Source organism: Artibeus jamaicensis, unplaced genomic scaffold (genome assembly GCF_021234435.1).
Source record: "Artibeus jamaicensis isolate MK-2021 breed Jamaican fruit bat unplaced genomic scaffold, CSHL_Jam_final contig_466, whole genome shotgun sequence".
NCBI classification, from domain to species: Eukaryota; Metazoa; Chordata; class Mammalia; order Chiroptera; family Phyllostomidae; genus Artibeus; species Artibeus jamaicensis.
In genome coordinates this window covers 21,309,912-21,331,417 of record NW_026521844.1, presented here as the reverse complement: position 1 = coordinate 21,331,417, position 21,506 = coordinate 21,309,912, and the positions used below count along the sequence as shown (strand labels likewise).

General features: G+C 43.3%; 1 protein-coding gene across 7 annotated transcripts in view; it reads right to left on the bottom strand.

The window, feature by feature from the left end:
* Window positions 1-7,182: 7,182 nt before the first annotated feature.
* MB21D2 (Mab-21 domain containing 2) overlaps window positions 7,183-21,506 on the bottom strand; it is a 105,559-nt gene continuing 91,235 nt past the window's right edge. For 5 of the 7 annotated variants that reach the window (XM_053667239.1, XM_053667240.1, XM_053667241.1 and 2 more), the window contains one exon: window positions 7,183-10,009. In XM_053667239.1, the coding sequence (XP_053523214.1) occupies window positions 8,745-10,009 (1,265 nt within the window). In that variant the 3' untranslated portion in view covers window positions 7,183-8,744. Of the gene's footprint in view, window positions 10,010-10,229; window positions 10,614-11,820; window positions 12,065-21,506 lie in introns of those variants that run through there. The other 2 variants (XM_037147137.2, XM_037147136.2) reach the window with 2 other exon arrangements.

Sequence of the window (21,506 nt, the reverse complement as noted above, 5' to 3'; positions counted from 1 at the left end):
GTTCTTTCATTTGACCCTTTCTGTATGTATTGGGTTGGCCAAAATGTCTGTTTAGTTTTTTCCATAAAATAAAAGACACATTTTTTCATTTTCACCGATAACTTTATTGATTTAGAAATTTGAGTATGTTGGCTGTCTCTCCTGCTATTGGCTTCTAGTGCGTAGAGGCTGGAGGTGCTGCTAAAGACCTTCCAATGCATAAGACAGGCCCAGGGAAAAGAGTTATTTGGCCAAAATGTCAACAGTACCAAGAAACCTCACAAATCACTTTCGACAGGTTCAGTCACAGCAGCTTCTGCATACACTGCACAAATCTTTTCTTGCATTTCAATTGTATTTGTACATTTCTTGAAATAATGAAGCATAATATACCAAAAATGTTGCATATTTTCTTCCATCTTCAATATTAAAATGGCTGCACAAAAATTCACCAATTTTGATAAGGTTTTTTAGAGCATGCTGATATGACAGCTATTACAATACAATCTAACAAAATTGTTTCAAATAAATTTACAGACAACTAAGCACTACTAGAGCCAACATTCAGAAAAAACTTAACAGACTTCTTGGCCAACCCTGTACATAACTTTTTCTGCTTATTATATATCCACCTACACAACCAGTATTTCCCATAAATGCTGTAAGTTCCTTGAGGAAAAGAGCTACACCTAAGAATACAACTCAATAATAAGCCATAACTAAAACATTGGAAAAGGTTGGTTCATTAACTGCTTGAGCAAGTATTTTGATAGTTACAAACATAAAAGTCATGAATGAAGGAGTAACTTATCATCATTCTGCTGTCACAAATTTAATTCACCAACATAGCCTAGGTATTTATTTACCTTTGTCTAGTCACAGAGATGAAGATGAAATCCTCTACACCCCCAGGAAATAAAAGGTCAGGTAGAATTATTTACTACTGCGACTCTCAACCACAGGCGGTTTTGCTCCCCAGGGGACACCTGGCAATGTCAGAACACTTTGTTTGTCACAGCAGGAGGCGTGGGATGCTCCTGGCTGCAGTGAATAAGCCCAGGGATGCTGTGAGCACAGGGCAGCTGTCCACAGCTAAGACTTATCTGACTTGAAATGTCAGCAGTACCAAGGTTCAGAAACCCTGGTTGACTATACCAACGTGGACTGAGATATATGAAAAGAGTTTTCAATATTCACTTTCATCTTCTTGATTATGAAGTTTTCATGTGACTTACTTCTTCATGTCTGAGAATCTAGGCTTGATGTTGTCCCTCAACATTCACTACCATGTCACTAGACTAAACACTTCACAGGGCTCTCAGTGGGTCCTCCTTGTTCATTTGGGTTCTCAGGAACCATCTGTTGAATGAATACTTGAGTATGGAAATGCTATGCACTCTTTTCTCACTCCCCAACACATTGGTTTAACACTTGCTCTCTGGAACTACTGACCCTTGAGAAATCTAGGACCTTCAGAGACATTCACATCACACACTTTGTGATGTCTAAGACAGTGACACCTTGCCTTTACATAACTTATCATGGGCAATTCCAAGATGTAAAGCAGACAAAAACAGGGATGTCCATTGAGTCAAAGGTGAGGGATCTGGAGCCCAGCAGCCAGGAGACGGTGCTATCCCCTAATCGTAACATTGAAAACCCAACCCATTCAAATCACACTCAGATAACAACTGAGAAAACTGAAGCAGGAAGTAGAAGTAACAAGAATAAAGTCACAAGACTAGACAGTGGCAGATCATTCATTGAAGCCGCATTTATTCATGAAGTACTCTGAGAGATAGGAGCAGGCCGAAGTCCCTGTATTATGGAACTAATTGAATATCATACTACACTGCGGTATGTATGTAGTTAGAACTATTTTTTTAAACATCTGAGCATCTAGGGCTGCTGCTCACTGCACACCGCACACCCCTGCCAATATTCATCTCCATTTCTCTAGGCTAAAAATTCCATAAGGCCCCTTTCCACCATGGGGATTCAAGACTTGAATAAAATCTATGACATTTTGATGTGAATGGCTCTTTCCCAGGAGACAGGTACTTCTATGAAACCAACTTAGGCAGAAGAGAATCAGTTAAGTCCTTTAATATCCACTCGTCCTTCCATGTAGATAAATGATTATTAGTGGGAAGACTGTTGCTGTGTAATCAACGGTATCTTGGGATTAGGAGAATGTGTAGTTTGAAAAAGCACAGTCTGTACATTCACTTTTAAAGATCCCTGCTACCTGTAATTTTCATAATACAAACCTCAGAAAGCCTGTCAAAATATTTTTTGCTGGCTGTAGAAACACTTAAAAGACAGTGATTCTCTAATAATAGGAAAACAAAAAAGGGGTGTCTGAGTGAATTTTACTAGGAGAGGTAGAAGCCCGACTTTTTTTATTTTTTTTATTTATCTTTAGAGAGGAAGGAGAGGAGAGAAACATCAATGTATGGCTGCCTTTCATGCATCCCCTGCTGGGAACTGGCCTGCAGGGAACCAGCCTGCAACCCAGGCATGTGCCCTGACTGGGAATTGAACTGTGATTCTCTGGTTCGCAGACCTGTGCTTAATCCACTGAGCTATACCAGCCAGGGCCCGACGTTTTTTTATTTATCAAGACTGCAGGGTACTCTAAGGTGGGAGGTAGAAAACAGGGAATTTCATGTAATGACCTGGGGCCATTCAATGTCCTACATAGCTTCCACTAAAACTGTAAGAGGATTGAGTGTGAGCATAGAACTAATAGAAAATAAACAGGCAGTCAATGCCAAGGTTCAGAGATCTTCTAGGCCAGGGCCTTCACCATGAAGATGAGAAAACCATTCCTGGACCATGTTCTTCTGTCCTGCACTCCGTTATGCTGCATTATGACTCCACTCCACACTATGAGCTTTAAAAAAACCCTCAGGAAAACTGGAAGGTCACTATGACTGCGAGGAAGGAGGAAGGATCTTGCCGGCTGGCTGGAGTCATGCTGTGATCTTGTCAGAGTCACAGGATTATGACGGGAGACTTTGCCCCAAGGGCTCACACCCAGAGGTGAACACACAGTGGGCAGAGACCAAATGTAAGCGGATTATACTCGTATACCCAATATAGTCTTACCTCCTTAGTTTTGTTTCTCTCAGAATTATTGTATTAAAAAAGCTGAACAAAACTGATGTGTGAGTTCACCAAGGTCAACAACACTCAAGCTATATTTAGGGACCGGGGAGTCAAAAAAAACTTTCAATTTTCCAGCAGGATCCTTTTGTAAGCCATAGCTTTGTAAAATGTCACAAAGACATCTGTGTGGAGGGCACAGTGAGCTCTGTGCCTACGACCATGAGCTTGGCCTTGGGGAGCTTTCAGAATAAAGCTGCCCTGGAGTGAAAGCAGGGGGAGGAGGGGGTAAGCAAAAGCAACCTGCTCTCACCAATCTCACCTGTCTGAGCACTCCCTGCCTTTCCCATCCACTTCAGCTTTGCTCATCAGGAGCCCCTGCCAGGGTCTGCAAATCCCATTTATCAGTCACAAACTGCCATAATTTCAGGTGTCTAAATAAATGTAAAAATCTAAAATTAAGATTATGGCAACAGAGGCCATCTTAGACCAGGAAATCCAGAAAGGAAGGGAGGAGCTACCCCAGTTCTGCAAGTTACAGATAAGGATGTAAAGCCAAAGAAACAAGCTTTAGCCTCTACCCACACTCGGCCCCCTTCAGTGTCTATGACTGGGCAGAAGACGGCAGATGCAACGTGTGTCGATGTGTCTGCCCCCACCAAAGTCACATTAAGAGCCTGTCCACCCTCTAACAAGAAAACAGAGACAGACTTGTAATGAAGAGCAGGATGACAGCTACGGGGGCAGGGTTAGGGGGGGTGGAGGAATCCAGCGAAAAGGATAAAGGCCTCGTGGACATGGACAACAGTGTGGTGACTGCGGAGGGGAGGGGGTACAAGGGGGCCAAACTGGAATGAAAAAAACACAACTAAAAATTTAAAGAGGCTGTTCATCCTGAAAAGAAATGGAAAAGTACTCCAGAAATTCAAATTATTCTTATCTCAACTGCCATACCCAAATAAGGCTAAATATGGCTTGAATGATCTTTGAACAGCAGTACTTTTATATGAAAGATTAATTGATATTTGACTTTTCTGAAATTTCTGTATTGTTCTTAACCACTTAGACCCAGGCACCTGGGCTCTCTGATGTTTGTTGGATGTCTGAACCCAATCCATAGACTGAAATCCACCACCGAAACTTAGGAAACCAGGATCACACTACATGAATGTAAAAGTTCAGAGCCATATAGCAAGTGGTCCATGAAACCTGAGGCTTCTGAATGTATTGCTAATAGGATATCACTATAAAATGAAGAAAAAACACAATTGTTGTAATTAAATTATCACAGCTTGATTTCTACCATATAAAATGCATGTTTTCTTAAAAAGTAAAAAAATATGTATTTTCCAGCTGATTAACAGAAGGTAGAATTTTAGACATGTTGCCAATAATTCTCTGCTGGCAAATTTTATTCTAAACAACACTTAGATCATACATTCTTTGTTTACCCACTGAGTAAATTACATCCTAAGAGTTCTGTTTTTTTTTAAGCTGGCTGTTGTACTCAGGAGCATTAATTACATCAATTCAATCAGTTAAAAACACATATGGACTTCCCTGATACTAACAAAGTAACAGTAACAGGAAGTGATGCCATCCCATTAGTGTAAATAGTACTCAGCACTTCACTGAACTGCCAAGTTTTCCCCTCAGGTCAGCACACGGGGAGTGTGGAATAAAAATCTTCCTGATCCCTATTAATGACTGTCTGAGAAGCGAAACAGCCACACACGGAGCTCTCGGACAACTCCAGGGAAAGAGGTGCTGCAGAGAGCTGGTTAGGACGCAAGTTCAGGGACATCCCTGAAGACCACGACAGAGCTTTGGAGCAGCAGGCAGCCCCTTGACCTTGGAGTCCCACACCTGCTGCGAAGCACGAGCTTCCTTTTCCTTCCCAGAAATCCCATCCAGGGCTGAACTGCTTGGCAGGAAGTCTTCAGCAAGGTGAATGATCTGATCCAAAATAATCAGCCAATGGGCTTAGTCCTCCCAGAAGTGTTACAACACAGTCACCCTAAAGAAACCTCCAATCAGTGATGTGGAAGCCTGTGTGTGTGTGTGTGTGTGTGTGTGTGTGTGTGTGTGTGTGTGCGCGCGTGCGCGCGCACTGGGGGGGGGTGTGTGAAAGGGGTGGGGCAGAAATCACTAAGGACTCTTCACTCATCCTGGGAGCCACCTGCCCTCCTGCTTCCTCACATCTCCCCCTGAAAGTACAATCAGTGACATACACCTGCTTCTCATTTTCTCTGAAACAATTCTGTACAGGAATTTCAAGGAATTTCCTATTTTGGATTAGGGTTCATTCACTCTAAAACTAATCAATACTGGCATTTGGGGATCTTCCATATCGGATGACAAAGACAGACAGTAGAGAATAAGCTACTCTAAAAATAAGTGAAACCAAGTCTCATCAGAAAATCAAAAACCTGTTGAGTTAGTTACAGCTTGTAAATTCCCACAGCCAAAAAAAATCAGTAATAAGTAGTGCTGAAATTAGAACCCCAGCCTTAAGGTATTTTATATTGCACTTAAAACAGAAGTGACATTGTGGATTGAGCACGGGCCTGCGAATCAATCGCGGTTCGATTCCTGGTCAGGGCACATTCCAGGCCAGTCCCTGCAGGCCAATTCCCAGCAGGGGATGCACGAAAGGCAACCATACATTGATGTTTCTTTCCCTCTCTCCTTCCCTTTCCCTCTAAAGATAAATAAATAAAATCTTAAAAAAAAAAACAAACAGAAGTGACATTAACCAATCTTCTGAGCTTCAGAAGAAGAGATTAGTCATTCAGTGATTTTATAAGTTTCAGACAAGGAAAGGTATCAGACTATATCCTATTTCCACCTACCTTCAACAATGTCTTTGGTTTATAGTACTTAAAGCAATTCCAGGGATTAAAAAAGAATTTTTTTGAATTATTAGATGCCAGGGGCCTCTGGATGTTTCGATGAGGTTTAACCAAGAGTCTGTGGGGTGCTCACTAGATTTGCAGGTGGCAAAAGGAAAAAAAGAAAGAGGTGCTGCAAGGATCGCTAAGCCAGGTTCTCATCACGCCCGTAATGAGGTGTCATGTGCAAACAGCATTTCCTATATCGTCAATGTTGCTAACTGTACTGGAGGTGCCAATTCAAAGCACAGGTATAACCGTTTAAACTTGACTTTAAAGGGAGCCGATGACTTTGCATATATTTGCTACTTCAGTGGTTTGTAACGGTTTCTTTTAACCTAGGAAGTTTAGCATAATGACCAAAGTATAATAAATTTTAAGACTTCAGCAGGTACATACTTATGAGTTATAGAGGCTATGCTAGTCTTTGGAATTAATTAAATCAGCATAAACCAGATCTTAGATAAACTATATGGATACCCTCGATATCTATCCTCAGAAAGAAAAGAGACACATACCAACTTAAACAGATTAAATACATTGAAACAGTTTGGTCTACCAGTTTAAACATTCCAATGAATTGAACCATGTTCAAATTGCTAAAAAAACTAAGTGTTGACTCATTTAAATAGAAAGTCCAGTAGGAGGAGAGGTCTCAGACGTGGGATGCGGAGGTCAGGGTCCGGTGAATCATGTTCCCTGCTCCCTGACCCCCAGCTCTCCACAGCGTCACCCAATGCCAGTTTCATCCTCAGACTGGCTCTAGTCATGACTATGTGACAGCTGTCACAGGGATAGAGGCCAAGTGCTTCCTCGTCCATGTCCAGAGTGCACGGTCTGCCCAGTATCCCCAGCAACGATCCGGAGCACGTCCCTGACTGGGGCAGCATACAGTCCATGCCCAGTCCCTAAGTAATGACGGTGGCCAGGGAAGCAGTGATGTCCATTGGCCTATAGGAATCAGGGTGCAGTATGGAGCTGGGGATAAAGTCACTTCCCTAGAAGGACATGGATCATGTGGAGGGTAGTCAGATACTAGTCAAAAATTAGGGTAAAAGTAGAAAGGATACTGGGTGTTCACTCCATGAACAACTGGCCTCAAAGATAGTAGTAAGCCCTAACTTTACTGAAATTTACTATTGGGATTACTAATAAGAAAATAGTTTCCAGATTAAAAACTAACAACGGCAACAACATTCCAAGGTCAGTATGTTCCTTTTATTATGATCATTTTTGTGTTTGACTTAAGATGGGTGAATGATTTTGTTTTCATTTATAAACATTTACATTAATTCCCATGCAAAAACCCAAGACCGCATACGCCCAGTTTCAAGCGAACCTCTAAGTCTGGACATTCAAGATCAAAACCAAAATGTTGCTTGACCTTTTCAACAGTAGACATCCCGGTCATTCTTTGAGAGATCAGCAGTCCCCTGACCTCTCAAATACCACGGCTGGCAATGACTCCATACGAAAAGGGAATCAATGCCTTTAAAACTGTCACCTAAAACTGGCAGGAAAGTCCATTCGTGAAGACGGGATGGCTCTGCACCAAGGCTGCTGCCCACAGATGTGTCCTGGCTCCTGCTTTGTAGCAAAACCTGCTTTGGGACAGGCACGGTGTCTTCTGCATGGGGCTTATGAATGCTTCCTGCCAGTTTTCCTCAAAACTCTCAGTAGAAGCAAAGAGACTTTACAAAAAGGCTTACCTCTGTCACCCCCAAAGAAATGCATACAAAGACACCTATTCTATCAAGTATATCATTTTCCCAGTTTCAGATAAAGTCACCCAGCAGGTATAAAGCTTTAAAAACTTCTCTCAGTAAGATAGGAACCAGAATATCAAAGAGGGTAAAACAGGAGCAGGATTAAAGGACAGCTAAACAAATGTGAAGAATCATTCCAGTGCTTCAGAGAAATGGGCTACATGGGGGGAAAAAAAGATCACATTCCAACAGACATCAAATTATATTGAAACACACACATTGGAACTCTGACAATGGCAAAAATTTCATTAGTGCAAATAACAATTATAATGGTATGTTCTTTAACAAGGATTAAATAAGGCTTCAAATAATTACACACACTAAAACTACCATTTGGAAACCTTAATTCTGTTTGGAAAGTTATCAAACACACCCTCCAAACCTCCAAAGTTCTGATTTGAGGACAATTACATTCAATGAAGTTGCTCCAAAATGGAATTTGTAGCATTTTCACTTTCAAAGTCTACATTGCTTGTTGGAAAAGGGGAAACGACTCTGACCACTGGGCAAAAGAATTCGATCCAGCTAATATACCAGGTAGTTCCCATGTTCAGATGATTTGCAAATACCTGTAGCGATGAAGGCTAATTTAAAAAAATAAAAAACAAAACAAAATTTAAAAAAAATAACAGCATCCTTATGTGTCAGAAAGAGGTCTGTTTCCCCATTCCCATTAACAAATTTGCACAAAGTCTGATATAGCAAAAAGCAAGGGAATTCATGGGCATCTTCGCCTATGGCTCAAGTTCTCCTTAAAAAAACAAAAACTAACCATGTGACGATAACTACAAAAAGTAAACAAAACCAGAGGCAGAGTATGAAATAGTAATATACTGTTTCAGAGCCTGCGCCATCCTGCAGAAACAGGGGACTTACAATGTGTTCTTAACAGATCCAGTCTAGGCTGGACATGTAAAAAAACGGAAAGACAGCTCACAAACCACACGACACGTGATGAGCGTTTTAGAACCAGAGGTGGGGGCAGAAGGCAGCAAAATGCTCAGAAAAATTTATCATCAATTCTGAAGTGGGGCCTCGTGACATCATCAGGGTTAATAAAGACTGAGATGGACTTCCCCGGGTTCTCAGTCACTAGCTGCTGCAGTTTTTTGGCCAAACGGTCATCAGGCTGGTTGGGGTCCCCTCCGTCTGACTGCGGGGAGGGGATGCTGGTGGTGCTCCCTCGCCTCTGGAGCTCCAGCGTCAGCCGGTTGGCGGCTTTGACGTGCTCAATGGCGGTGCGCAAGTGCTCCGCGGGGTCTGAGCGGACGGAGGACAGCTTCCGCGCCTGCAGCATGACCGTCTCCTCCGACAGGTGCTCCAGCATGTTGCACTGAGGGATGAAATAGTTGGGACACATCTTGTTGACCAGACAGTGTTGCAGGTCATCGATGAGGCCCAGCAGAAAGTGGGCGGCATAGTCTTCTTGAGCCAAGTAGTTGGCAGGAAGTCTGTCGCAGGCCCAGAGCATCATGCTCCGGAGGTGATAGGGGCTAATCGCCTTCGGCCGCGACAAGAGTTTAATAATGATGGCTTTGCAGGCCTGGTAAGCTTGCATGAGGCTGCTAGAGATGCACTTCTTCAACTGCACCTCACTCCTAGCAAAGGACAGCCGCCACTCATTGTCCTTCTTGCCCTTGTAGGAGCAAGCAGGCACCAAGTAAAACCCACTGATGACCTCCTCCTCAGTGATCTTCCCATCCCAAAAGTGGTTCTCCATGAGCCAGCTCTGGGCCACCGCAGGCCAGCCCTTGAAAGACACCACAGGGACAATATCGTACAACATGCGACTGCTGCCCACACCCAGAATGATGGAGATGATGGTCCCGTTCTTTTCTACCTTCTCCACCTTGGGCATACCTCGCTGGGGTTTCTTCTGTATCTCTGACAGGACGATGCTGATGGAGTCATAGAACCAGTCGGCCACTTTGGTTGGGGAGAAGAAGTAGTTGGTGGCACCATTGATGTGATCCACAATGGTGCAGCAGTCTTTCCATTTACTGATCGTGCCCTCATCAAAGAGCCGGAGGCTCAGCCAAGAGTGGCACAAGGCTGAGTGGCGCATATCGAGTGTCACAGGCTGGTTACGGTCATGCAGCTTAAGGGCTGGCACCAGAAGGGTAAAGTCCATATCGTAGTCGGTCCCCCGGGCATAGATATTAAGCTCATCTAAGTCCAGGTCCACCACGCCTTCCCGGACTCCTCCAGAGAGCAGCAGGTACTCATTGGCCACTGGAAGTTTTTGGTCCAGCTTTTGCACCATTCCTAGAAACAAAAAGACAAGAGTACTATTACAGGAAGCACAGACACGAGAGTCTCAGGTACCAATAAGTATGTGCAGACCTTCCAAAAACCACTACCCATTCTCCATGAACAGTGAACCCATCCTTTTCCAAGGGGGAGAATTGTGATAGATTCTTCCCCCTCAGTGACAGCAGTATCATTTTCAATCATAAACCAGGGCTCCCCTTTCCCCAGTCATCACCTTGGTTAATGGTTTTGCCATCCACTCAGTCACTCAGGCTGAAAAACCTCGGCAAGCTTCAACTCTTCCTTCCCGGTTCTCCAGCTCTGTGGCCATCACACAAAGCCAGGCTCTCTGGTCTCCTGCCAAAGCAGTCTCCATCCCTGGGCTGTCCCTGCTTAAAACGGTTCTCTACTCCAGAGGAAGTCAGTGTGGGCTGTGGACACTGAGAGTGGGACACTTTCAGGGGGCGGTGAGGTCCTGATTGTTTTCAGAATGCTAACACCGTTTGTCTTTTCACTGTGTGGACACTTGAGTGGATGGTACAAAAGCAATGGAGGGGAAAGCTGCTGACACCTTCGCCTTAGTCAAGACGGTGGCACCAACACTTATATCCTCTTCATACTGAAACACAAAAGCTGTTTTTAAGAAAAGCACTCATGCCTGGCTGAGAGGCTCAGATGGTTGGAGTATCGTCCTGTGCACCAAAAGGCTGCGGGTTCGCTCCCCAGTCAGGGTACGTACAGGAGGCAACTGATCGATGATGTCTATTGGTCTGTCTTTCTCCACCCTCCAACCCCTGCTCTCTAAAATCAATCAATGTATCTTTGGGTGAGGATTAAAAACTAAGTACGTAAAGCACTTGTGCGACATGTGACTCTGAGTTGTGGTCTAACTTTGTTCGACCACAAAGTAGCTGCTTTGTTCAGGGAACCCCTTTTTTACTTTAAAAAACATTTGCTAAAATACGGGTATTCAGACAGGTATGTGATAGACATCTTCATAAAAATGACCACAAGGAGCCCTGTATTCATGAAAACAACTGAAATATTTATTGCCAATGAAAAAACATGGACTTTTCAATAAGAAGATGATCTGTTAGAGAAGTCAGAGAAGTCTGCATCATGAGCTGCACATCTTCCCCAACAGCACGCTTTTCTGAAGAGAATGGTGCTGATATAACAGAGGTGACTGTTTCCTGACACTCTGAGCTCTCTGGCTGAGAACCGCGTCTCCAATTTGTGCTGAGCTGGCACAGAGGCTGCACCCAGCAGGCCCACAGCCACCGCCATGGCCGAATCGTAAGTGGCTCGGGGGAATGAAACACGAAGTGCTGAAACACAGGCCAGGCACAAGTGACTGTTCTCGAACAACATACAAAAGCACCCTCCCGGCCTCCTGCCTGTTACAATACACTTCCTTGTGCTTTATTACCTGACAGACTGCCAGCATCGCTCTCTGTGGCTTATTTAACAACTTCTCCCCACAGAGTGCAAAGAACCACCACAAACTACAGTTCCATTATTCATTGAGATTACCTTTAATCAGCAGTTTGTTATTCAGAAGACAGTCCCAATGCACGTAAATAAGCCATATGTACGTATTTATGCTACCACTGTATTTCAGAACTTAACACTGATCTATTTAAAAGTTCTTTTTATCCTTTAAAATCCTATTTTTCAACCCACACTAACCATAAAAAAGTCTTTTATTTAGTACCACTTCCTTCCATATGGCTTGAACGACAGCAAGCTATCATTTTCTTTTTAAAGCAATCAGGAAGTTATCCAATGTTAATGAGTCGATTTATCAAAAAGAAAATCCAGGGTACCTGATTTTGGTGGGCTCCTTTTCACACAACCTGTGTTATGATAAGGCACCCAGATCCTTCTTCAGTGATGAATGACTTGTGTCCACTGCTAAGAGCCACCTCAACCAAGGTCATGGCCTGTGGTTGGGATGGGGGCAGAGGGTGCACGCCCAGTAACTGATCGGTGGGGGACTGCCCCGGTTCGGGACACTCTGAAGAGCCATCTGAATCCAGAGACCCCGGTGGAGTCAGCTAAGGCTGGTACTGGATCTGCAGGGAGGTCCAGCTTCTTCCTCTGCCCACCCCTGCTTCCCTCCCTTCCTTCCACAGCTGCGGAGCCTGAGGCAGCTCCCTGATAAATATCCCGACTCCCTTTCAGGGGCTGCTTCCTGAGGAAGCCAAATTAAGACACTAATATGCTATTTTAAAAAAAGAAAAAAAGCCAGAGGGAAAAAAAAGACATCAACATACTACCCCAGCAAAAACAGTCTTTGTCACAAATCAGCACAGGAAATTTATGTTCCTTTTAAAAGTGTTTTTAAAAGCCCAACATTAACAACCAGGACTTAAAATCACATAAACAGCAGGACAGAGACCCATGTCTCGTCATCATGTCTCCGTACGAACCCCATCTCCACGGTGGGACGCACGCTGCCACCCTGAGTTGCTCTGAAAGGATGACACTGGCTTTTTCGAAGCCAGAGTAGGTTACGAAAATCCTTGTCACTATTTTATAGTTACGTGGAGGACCAGTCACTTTAAAAGGGAAACATTTGATAATCAAATAACTTACTCATCTTTATTTCAAATAGTCTTTCATTCTACCATTTGGAGTGTCATAACCATAAATAGGAAAACTTGTAAAATGCTGTAATGTCATTAGTGATTAAGATTTGAATCGATTAGAAGTGGTGTTGCTATTTGGTACAACACTGTTGTCCCCTTTGAGGCATAAATAACTCAATATTCTGTCCATCCTTTTGCACAGACAGGGCCAAACCAGCTCTGAGCACACCAACCAGAGCCTGTCTTTATAACCAGAATGATTCATGCAAGTAACAGGCTGAGGACAATTTGTTTACAAATGTGTCTCTGAATTTTGCCTTGGATTGTCATAAATTTGGATAGTCACAGGTGAGCAAAAACTAAAACTCCCTTCTGCCCCCTGCTGGTTTGCAGAAGTCATGTTTTTCACTTGTTAGAATACTTACTACACACTCTTCCCTCCCAATTGCTGCATAAGCACGTAGGTAAAATGTTGGCCCTTCTTCCAAAAAACCCACATCAGGTATTTGGGTAAATGCTAATATTCAGGAGTTAGGGTAACTTTGGACACTTCTTATTCCTTTAAAGTGCAGAAAGAACTTGAGCAGCAAATAGAATATGGCTGAGGCTCATTTGCTAAGCTCCTAAAAGTTTGAAACAAAGTCCCTTAGGCCACATTGTTCTGGAAGCTAATCCCATGTGACACCCGTGTTTATATTTAGCCTGCCGGAGTCCATCAGTCTGCAGTATTATGATTTTGTAACAAACTGGAGCCTTCCCCAGCATCGCACAAACCCAAGTGCAGTCCTGAGAACTTTCCTGGGCTAAGTTTAAGTGCAAATGAGCTGACATCAGCTATCACAGCAGATGGGTTGCTGTGCAACTAAAGCCCAGCCAGGGGCTGGGAGGGGAAAGGAGGAGGCAAACAATTCCGTCACACACTTTGGCTGTAGGCATCAGCTCCGGCCAGTGCCACCTCTGACCGACCCAAAGATCTGTGTACAACTGCAGGAGGGTTCGTTGAGTGACTCCCGCTGCTCAGCTGTTAGTTAAACTGCCCAACAAAAGGAGCGGCACAGTGACCGCTGAAAAGGAGGGGTGGAGAAAGAGCGTGTTCCTCTGGGTGGGTTCATGCTTTTCATCGGTATGTCACTTCGGCCCTAAAACCACAGAGTAAAACAGCCTTAATTCCTGTCATTGATGCCTTGGTTTCAGTTTATTTCATGGCTCCTACCTAAGAAGACCTTGACATTACTGGGGCCTTGGGTTGAAGAAACAAGTTCCCTGTCACCCACCTTGTTCTTTGCCGATTATCTTTGGACTATCAAGTGCCAAGTGTGACTCTGTCCCTGATGCCCTTGTATTCTAATAATAAACCTTTGGCACGTTCCACTGAATTCAAATAACTAACTGATCTCCATCGCTAGAACCCAGAATGCCAGGTTCTAACTAACAACAGAGCACAAGAACTCGGTGCCATTTGACATCCAGCAGGCGGCTTAGTACATAGTAAGCAGTTAAGTGAAATGAGTACCTGTATAGATGCCTTAAAAAAAAACAACCAAATACATGTGACCTCTACTGAAGGAAAAAAACTCTCAAAGAGTTAAAACTTTTGTCTTAAAAGTTTTAAATTTTATCTCTAAATTCAACCATGTACATACAAAAGTTTCTATGTAGCTAAAAAAGACCTGACTATCCCCGTAATGTTCATTGTTGCATAAGAAGTGTTATTACTTTGGTCCCAGCTGGCGGGGCACCAACGGCAGCGCCCTGTCGTGGCAAAGGAGGCTGGGAGGAAGGGCACGCCCTGGGTGGGACGGCTGGGAAGGTCCTTCAGTGATTCCGGTGCGTCCACTAGGGGAGCAGTTTCCTTGTCGTTAAGAAACAATACACGACCTTCTGATAAAATAGTATGATTTACGATTCAAAAAGGCAAATATTTTTGCCAAGCAAACTTGAGATTCTGAGAAACGCTCTGAGAAGCAGGCACGGCCACCTTCTTGTAACAAAGCCACCCATCTGTGGGATTTTTAATGTCCTCAATTTGGGAGATATTTTAACATTTCCCTCACTTATGACTAGAAATCATACATATATGAAGTCCCTCATTTTATAGGTGAAAAAAAGACTGAGATTCAAAGACAAAAAATCACCGATTCAAGGTCACATGGCCCTACTGACAGCTTAAGAGCATTGTCTTATTTCCACATTGGTGGCAAAGGTCAAAACGCCACACAGGTGCTGTTCTCCCTAAGACCACGACCCCGTGCCGTGCAGGCCAGTGGTTCTGAAGGGAAGCAGCAGAGGTCTCAAGCCAAAGCACCAGCTTTGTGCTTTCATGGGCCAGCGCGTCAGTGCGACCTTGGACGGGCAGCAGAGCACACCTGACCGTGCACATTCATTATAAAGGGGGTGGGCATGATATGGCAAGAAGCTATTAGTGCTGTGTTCCCAAATAAATATACGATTAGACACAGCAAACGGAGAAGTGAGGCACCAATACAGATCCCCAGCTTCTCAATAATCTGCTAAGTGATCATTAGTATTAATATAGTAATACATTTTATAAATCAAAGAGTCAGTTTGGGCATAATTTCTGAGAGATCTGCATGCTATTTTATTTAAATCTTTTGGAAACTCATTAATACACATATGGTAATAACCTACTGACCAAATTATATACAGCAACCATATATAAGTTCTCTATGTGGTTACTATATATAATATATGTATACACACACATATATTATATTCAAAAGATGCCTCCTTAAACAGGTCCTCCTTGATTTTTTCTACGTTTGACACTACTAAGCGCACAAGCGTGTTGGACTCAGAAGGAGACAGGTTCGGGTGTGAACCCTGGGTTTGTCTTTTACTACTTAGGTAAGCCTGACGTGTGATTTAACCTCTCTGAGCTTCTAATACTTCATCTACTTTAAACAAACAAGAACCCCCCCTAAAACTGCCATTTTAGAGTTGATATAAAATGTCTAAGCACATAGTAGATATTTAATTAATTTTTCCACATGTTCTTCCCTTTCTCCACCACCTCTAAAACTGTAATAGCCAAATAACACCTATTCCCCAGAGCTGGCTTAAAAAATTCACCTGAACAAGATAAGCCACCCAAAGCCTGTAGCCCATGCGAGGCACACAGACCATGTAGAGGAAGGGGAATGAATGGGCGTTCCCTCCCCCAGCTGTCCCCAGCAGGCTGCCAGCCGGCGAGCCAGCTCCTGTGGAGGCCACGGTGGAAGGCAGGCTGGATTTAGCCCTTCCTTATTCCCTCGGGACAACTTACCCATTGCCCGAATAACCTGTCCACCCCTGCAAAGGGTCTTGATCGGATTCTTACACTAGCACTTTCTGCACCTGCTATCACAGGGGGTTGTACTCACGGCCTATTTTCCCTCCTGAAGAAGATGACAGTGTAAAGCAGGGGTGTCCAACCCACGGCCCACGGCCGCATGCAGCCCAGGATGGCTATGAACATGGCCCAACACAAAATCGTGCATTTACTTAAAACATTATGAGATTTATTTTGTGATTATGTGTCACAATGTCACATTAAATAAATGTACATATTCTCTTGCTATTTGCACGCGTGCACGGCTTCAGTTTTACGGTGGTGTGCGGCTTCCAGTGTGTCACCTTTCAAGGCAGACAGCAGAACTGACACCATCAGACGTTACATGTGCTCGTGGTGACTGGGCGAGGCAGTGATTATCCATAATATTTTAACCAACCGTTGCAATGGTAGGCATTTAATGTTATTCAGAAGTCAGGTAGGCGTCTTTACTTGATCATTAAAGGTACCTCCACACCTCGGCAGTGCCTCATACGTTGCCCACCCTGCTTTACAATCGGCCCTCCGCCTCACCCTGCGTTGGCAGCTGAGAGGGGGCTGTGGAAGGGCCCCAACCTTGCTTTCTGTCTTCCCGTCAATCACTTTTCAGAATAAAAGTAAATAAAGTCCCTTTTCTATTATTTTTTTTAATCCCAGCATGGCTTCTATAACATCTCAAAAGAAAAAAGAACTTTGAAAAAGAAAAATTACAGATGAAGGAAGATTGTTCAATGAAAAGTGGACAGATGGCTACTTTTTGTTGAGGCAAACGGTAAGGCACTCTGCTTAGTGTGTAGGGAATGTGTGTGTGTTTTCAAAGACTGTAACTGGAAAAGGTATTATATGCAAGAACATGCTACCAAATTCAATGTGTAGGAAGGACTGTATCTTTAGGACAAAATAGTGGAATGGGAAAAAGTCTCTCTTCTGAACAAAAGTTTTTCAAAAACTTACAACTCAGGTGGATTCCATTGTAAAAGCCAGTTATGTGGTAGCATACTTAATAGCAAAAATGTCAAAACCATTTACTGATGGTGAGTTTATCATGCAATGTGTAGAAAGCGTGGCAGATATAATTTGCCCTGAAAAAAAGCGGGATATTTCTAAAATCAGTTTGTCTCACCAGACTATAGCCATGCAAATTGAAGAAACTAAAAAATCTGAACAAAGTTTGGAGAGTAAAGCTGCTAGTTTTAAATATCATACTTTGGCGATGGTTCATAGCACTGATGCTACAGATAACGGCTCAGCGTGCCATTTTCATTAGAGGCATCGATGACGAATATGATGTCACTGAAGAGATGGCTTCTTTAGTGCCATTAAAAGACACAACTTAATCAAGAGATTTACATGATGCAGTAAAAAATATGTTACAGACATTTTCCTTGTCCATTGTCTACACATCTGGTAGTTACAGATGGTGCCCAGTGATGGCAGGTAAAAGAAGTGGCTCGTAAAATTAATAGAAGATGATGCATCTGCCACCCAAAACTGACATTCGATGAAGTATCATTGCACAGTGCATGAAGAAAATTAAGGCACAAAAGCTTTAAAAATGGATAACGTGATGCAAATCATCATCAAGACTGAATTTCCTAAGAGCCAAGGGATTGAATCATTGCCAATTTCAGGAATTCCTTAAAAGCATTAATGCTGACTACGGTGACATCATTTACTTTTCAGAAGATGGGCACATCAAAGCCAAATGTTGAAAAGATTTTATGGTTTGTGACATGTTACCAAGTCATTTATGGTGTCAAAAAAAACAAATTTGTGCCAGACCTTGACAATATGAACTAACTTACAGATTTAGCATTTTTAGTGGGTTTAATTACTCATTTAAATGAGTGAAATGTGTCTTCAAGCTGCGAACCAGTTTATCAATACCATGTTTCAAACCATAACAGCATTCCAAATGAAACTGAGATTATGGTAAACTCAAAGTAAGGCAAACAATTTTATGCCTTTCAACACATGGGCTAAACACAGTCCTGTGAACAGCAAAAAATATGCAGCCTTGCTTTTTCAGTTTGATACAAGAATTTGAAAACATTTCAAGATTTCCAGGAAAATAATTAATTTTTGCTATATTTGAGACTCCATTTTCAGTCAACATTAATATGTTTGTTACCTGCCAATTTTCAAATGAAATGCATAGAGCTGTAATTTGACCTTCAACGTAAAGAAAAATTTGATCATTTCTCTTTACTGGACTTTTATAGGTTCTTTCTCCCCAGAGACAAACACCCCTTGCTTCACAATCATGCCTTACTCAAGTCATCGCTATTTGGCAACGCCTACATTTGCAAGCAACTGTTTTGAAGAATGAAACACATTCTTAAGAGTAAAACTAAAACCAAAATACCCGACGAGCCCCTTGGGAACTGAGAATTGCCACTACTTCCATCAAACCAGGTAGTGTACGCAGTCGTTTCTTAAATACAGCCTCAAACATCTCACTAATATAGTTTTATGTTGCCCTCTTTTCTTTTCCTTTTATAACAAAAAAAAATTTAAATCAATGATGTTTTATTACTAAGATATGTGTGTTTTCTATATTACTGATCACAAACTTGGGACCTGCTTGATGATTTTAAAAGATTATCGAAAGGGCCGCTGCATACTTAGGGTTATGGGAGGATGTTTTTGCTCATCTGTGATAGCGGATATCACAAAAATTATGCACGGACGCTTTTTTCGATCATCAGTTTTCATCAGTGTTTGTGTGTTTAATGTGTGGCCCAAGACTACTACTTCTTCTGGTGTGGCCCAGAGATGCCGAAAGGTTGGACACCCCTGACATAAAGCATTTGGCACCATAACTGACAAAGAGGCTTGGCAAATGGAAGATAGGATCACAGTCAACAGCCTGTAAGCTCAGTAGTCAAAGTCGTTAAGGGTCATCAAAGTTTTATCACCACAGTGGCTAATACAGACCCTGGGGCTAGAAGTATCATTTGTTTCAGTCAACTTGAGACCTCATTAACCATATCCCCAGAATCACAGAATTTGCTACAGGATATAATGTGAAATACAGTCAGCATATGTCTAAAAAATCACTTACTAAGAACCCAAGAGTCAGGTAAGGGGGGGAGTCTATTTCCAATTCATCCATGACCAACATAATTAACCACTCTGGGCTTGTTTCCTTAAATACGGTTGGAGAATAACACCTGCAAGTTGGCAGGGAGGCCGTGGGAACAAGACAAGAAAAGTCACCAAATCACAGCATGTGGCCCGGTGCTTCCCTGGCAGTCTGCAAACACAGGGCTCTGGGCCTGTGCAAGCACACCCGCAATTAATCTTCCCTCTCCCTTCTTCTAGGTTCTTAGCATAGTTAGAAAGCTCATGGTTTCTGCCCATCAGAACTCACTGTGAAGAATACAGGAGTCTGATGAGCCCCACACAGCAGTTTCCCACAGCCATAACAAGGCACAAAAGCCAGAACTTCAGTTTACAAGAGGAGTGCTCATTCTTAACAGATAAAAGTGACAGCAAGGGAAAAGCAAGAGTAAAGCCAATATGGTATCAATGGCTGCACTGGGATACACAAATGTATCAGTGATGACCAGACTGCCTCTCTTGGTCTTCAGAAGAAGCAATGAACTTATGATGCTCAGAAGTAAGCCAGCTATATCCCAGTCCCCTCTGCCTGGGATCCGGCTGAGTGTGGTATACATTTTACATTCCTTTCCCATTTGGTGAGGTATATGCACCAGTCTCATATGTAAACAAAATTAATAATACTTTCTTCTTCTTATTATTATTATAGACTTCATGGGGTTTTACTGTTTCCTCATACATGTGAACACATGAATGTGTTTCTGGTGTGTGTGGAGGAGACACTGTCGATGCCCAGGGAAGACACATCCCAAGCCTGCCCCTGACTTCACTTGGAGCTTCAGGGTAGTTTCCTGCAAGCTGGCAGCTTCCCTCCTCAAGGCCAGTGATTCCGCTCCAGGAGCTACCAGGATGTGGGGGGAGCCGGGAGGGGCAGGGCGGCGGGACTGACATCACAGGGACACCCCTTAACCAACAGGACAGGAGTCGGTGGACAAATGCCCCAGCTTCTCCAGACTCCAAGGGGATAGGAGGGAATTCTAAGATGAAAAAACAAGAATTCAAAAATGAGTTCTAAACAACTTTACAGGGGGTCCCAGAAGATTAAAATGCTCACTGAGCTCATTAACAAGCGCTTACTGACTTTTCTTGCTTCTCTGTTTCAACTGCTCTACTCCTGCACCTGTGCTTCATAACATCGCCTCCTACATGAACTCCCACACCTAGGCGGTTCTCCTTTCTACAACTCTGTGTGCACGTGTGTGTGTGTGTGTGTGTGTGTGTGTGTATAACAGTGTTAGACCGGCTCATGTCTGCTAGCAATTCTGGGTGAGACCACAGCACCCCTGATGTGTACCTGGCCATAAGAACAGAAGCATATGCCAATGACACTGAATTACTTGCTCTTTCCCACATCAAGTCACAGACCTAGTATACAACTCTGATACACCTGAATCCGAGCACTGTGTTCAAAAACAGTTCATCAGCTTCCTCCAATCAGCAAACACGTTTCCCAGTGCCTTTAGTTAGCACCTGGCCTATTCATTGTTGATAGCCTGATTCTTCTCATTTCCCAAAGAACATTCTAAACCCTTTCCAGTTCTGGAGAACTTTGGAAAGATGTAAATTCATGTATCACTTAGAGACAGGCATTTCTTCCCCAAACCACAAAGAAAACAATGGGGACGAGGTTCGCAGAGACACAGTTGAAACACAGGGTGTCTGGCTTCCCAGCTGACAGCAGGAAGCAAGCTTCAGGGTGGGGCCTGACTCAAATGGACCCTCCTCATTTACGTGTAAACAGCTCAAGCCATTCCCCAAGATCAGAACACCATGTCTCATTTAGCCTGTTTGGGATTATTCTGTCTCCTTCTGCAAACTGGCCCAGGAAAACGGTCCAAATGACATTATCTAATCTCTCTATTCAGTGGCCTTTGTCCATCCTTTCTTTAGCTTAGGCCGATTATCAATCCTGCCTCGACCTGCCAGTGTCCCTGAGTCTGAGCACCTGTGGCCTAGCCCCACGCCTGACACGTCGGAGGTCAGTTGAATGAGTGAATAGAAGGTACAGCCTGAAGAAGGAGTTTACAGGAGTCATCCAGAGTGAAAACTGTCAGGGCGAGACACTCAGATTGGCAGGGGCCAAGTGACATTGTCATTTCCAGATGGGATGAGAGACTTCAGAGGCACTGTATCTGCAAGCAAGGAAGTCGTATTACCCACGCAGGAGGAATGGCAGGGAGAAGCTAGTGCTTGTTCCGAGCTGAGCGTGAACTGTATGGTAACTACACACAGGCAGCTCCTCTTGTTCTCTGAGACAATTCAACTCTGGGACATCCACCGAAGCTCCGATGTTCAGTCAACAATCACAGCCAGAGATCAGGAGAAAATAACTATATAATTACAGTGTGATCTGAGATCAAAGTTTAATTCCTGACTTTTTATTTTTATTTTAATTATTTATTTTTAGAGAGGAGAAGGGAGGGAGAAAGACGGGGAGAGAAACATCAACGTGTGGTTGCCTCTCACATGC